Source organism: Arachis ipaensis, chromosome B10 (genome assembly GCF_000816755.2).
Source record: "Arachis ipaensis cultivar K30076 chromosome B10, Araip1.1, whole genome shotgun sequence".
NCBI classification, from domain to species: Eukaryota; Viridiplantae; Streptophyta; class Magnoliopsida; order Fabales; family Fabaceae; genus Arachis; species Arachis ipaensis.
In genome coordinates, this window is record NC_029794.2 from 135,769,301 (window position 1) to 135,771,806 (window position 2,506).

The 2,506-nt window shown below is 40.9% G+C and overlaps 1 protein-coding gene across 1 annotated transcript; it reads right to left on the reverse strand.

The window, feature by feature from the left end:
* On the reverse strand, positions 80-1,991 carry LOC107620751 (allene oxide synthase 3). The gene is made up of 2 exons (XM_016322877.2): positions 1,329-1,991; positions 80-1,059 (listed from the first exon to the last, which is right to left on the reverse strand). Exons 1-2 carry the CDS (start codon positions 1,890-1,892, stop codon positions 175-177), a joined length of 1,449 nt encoding a protein of 482 aa, XP_016178363.1. The 5' UTR covers positions 1,893-1,991; the 3' UTR covers positions 80-174.

Consider the following 2,506-nt stretch of genomic DNA (forward strand, 5'->3'; position numbering starts at 1 on the left):
ATTTTTATTATAAAATATATATTAAAAATAAATTAAATAAATTATATATATATTTATATATAAATATATTAATGAATAATTTTAGTGACTAACATATTTGATAAAAAATAATAAATGAAAATATAAACAAAGTAGGTGGTTTTTTCACAAAGTACAGTAGAGATGAATAATAACTCAGAAGGTAGAAGAGGCCTTAGTGAGAGAAGTGATGGTAACATTTGGACCCAAAACAATATCCTTGTATGTAAATTCAAAAGTATCATAACGCAAGAAGAATTCCACCAGAAACACCCTGCACAGTAGTATCACCAGATTCTTCCCAGGACACTGCTTGTTCTCCGGCCCGGGCTGCTCCGTTTCAGGCCCGTTCGACCACACCACGTACTTCAACAACCTCTCCCCTTCCTCCCCAACGAACCTCCTCGCCACAAACTCCTCCGCCTTCTCGAATATTCTAGAATCCTTCGTGGCAAAAGGTTGATACCCAAACAACATCTCCCCTTTCTTGATCTGAAAAGAGTCGTCGTGGCTATTTACTATTATGTCCTCCCTGGCCTTCGCGTATTGGTACGGCACTACAGGCTCTATCCTCATAGCTTCATACACTATGGATTTCACCAAACTCATTCTCTCAACACCGTTTATTGTGATGCCTCCTTCTTCTTTCACTACGCTTCTAACTTCTGCCGCTATTTCCTTGTGAAGCTTCTCGCCGCCCAAACCCACCCACTTCATGAGGGTTGGAAACTGGTTCTTTAACCCTCCGTACGCGTTGAACCCCGCCGTGAATATTATGTTGTGAATGGCCTCGCTTCTTTCGATCCCGGCCTTCTCTGCTTCTTCTAGAAGCTTCCCCGCGTTCGCCGAGAATGCTTCGTAGAGCTTCTTGTAGCTCGATTTCGCCAGGAAAGCTGGGAATGGAACCGTACGGATCAAGAAATCCTCTATGTAATTGAAGATCTTCGGGAGCCCCAGGGTCGCCAGTGGTGCCAGCTGGAACAGTAGCCACGTGTCAAACAGCTTCGGCCCTTCTGAACCTAGGTTCGTCTCCGCAGGATCCTTTTAACAACAGAAAAAATGGAGATAATACTTAATTTAATCCTGAAGTTATACTTGACTCTCAATTTAGCTCTTAAAGTTTTAATTGTCTTAATTTAGTTTTCAAACTTTTCAATCGACTCTAGGACAAAAATCACTGTAAAGACTAACGTGATTAAAGAATGAAAAGTTCATAGACCAAACTGAGTATTTTTCTTTTTAAATGCGAATTAGTTATTACTACCACGTGAAACGAGCTAACGATTCAGTTAGTTAGTTAGAATAAGTACCTTATTGTTGCAGAAGAGGCGGAACATGAAGTTGAAGGAGGCGGAGGAGACGGCGTCGTTTAGGTTTGCAGTTGCAGTTTTGGAAGAGAGGTTGTTCTCGATTTGAGTGAAGCATTCGGCAACAACGTTGCGGAAGAGAGGAAGAAACAGTTGCTTCCTGGAGGCGATGGTGCTGATGAAGAAGCTCTTGAGTGCGGCGTGGGCGGGCTCGTGGGTGTCGAGGTAGGCGCAGACGCGGTAGCCGCCTGTGAAGGAGGTGGAAGGCATGAAGGTGCCGTCAAGAACGTTGCGCTTCTCAACCTTAGAGTTGTCGAAGAGGATGGGGAAGGAAACAGCGTCCAAGAGAGCTATGACTCTTGGATCGGAGGAGATAAAGGGGCCAGGTGGCATGTTAGTACGGATGACGGTGGAGTTATACTTTTGGATCTTGGAGAGGAAGAAGGTGTCGCGGCCTTGGTGGTAGAAGTAATCGTGGCGGTCCTTTATGGGTCCGAAGAAGGGAAGGCCGTAGGTTCCGGGGATGGTTCTGAGTGGCTTATTGATAATCTTGTTGGTAGAAGCCATTGTTAAGGCCAGGCTACGGAATGATGTATTATTTTTGTTTTATTTTGATACGAATAATGGAGTGGGAACGATAAATGGTCCTATATATATATGTTTGAAGTAGCAGCTACATGTTAGTAGTCATTGTCTATAATTCTCTTTCTTATTTATTTATTTATGATTAATCCCCTGAGACTATAAATATTAATAATAGAATGTAAAAATTCAGGTACAATTGATTTTATGTGAAATTAATAATTGAAAGTGTTTTATGTGAAATTGATAATTGAAGGTGATTAAATGATTTGATTGATTTGACTAAATTTTCATTTAATAATTTTTAACTATCAATTTTACTTAGAAGTCGACTGCACTTGAGTTTCCAGCTTAGTAAAAATAGCAAGTTGATGGAGGATAATTATCAAATGAGAATTGGTTTGGTCAGTAGTGGTGCCTATTGGCTGCTGCTACGTCGACCGTCGAGGTGGCAACTAAAGAATATTCACGGACATGCCGCCGTGCATGCCAGCCACCTTAGCTAGCTCCCGAAATTTAGTGAAAATAATAAAATGCGACTAGAAATGATAGAAATTAGTAAACTTGGGTAATTAGTTAGTAATATTTAAAAATGTATT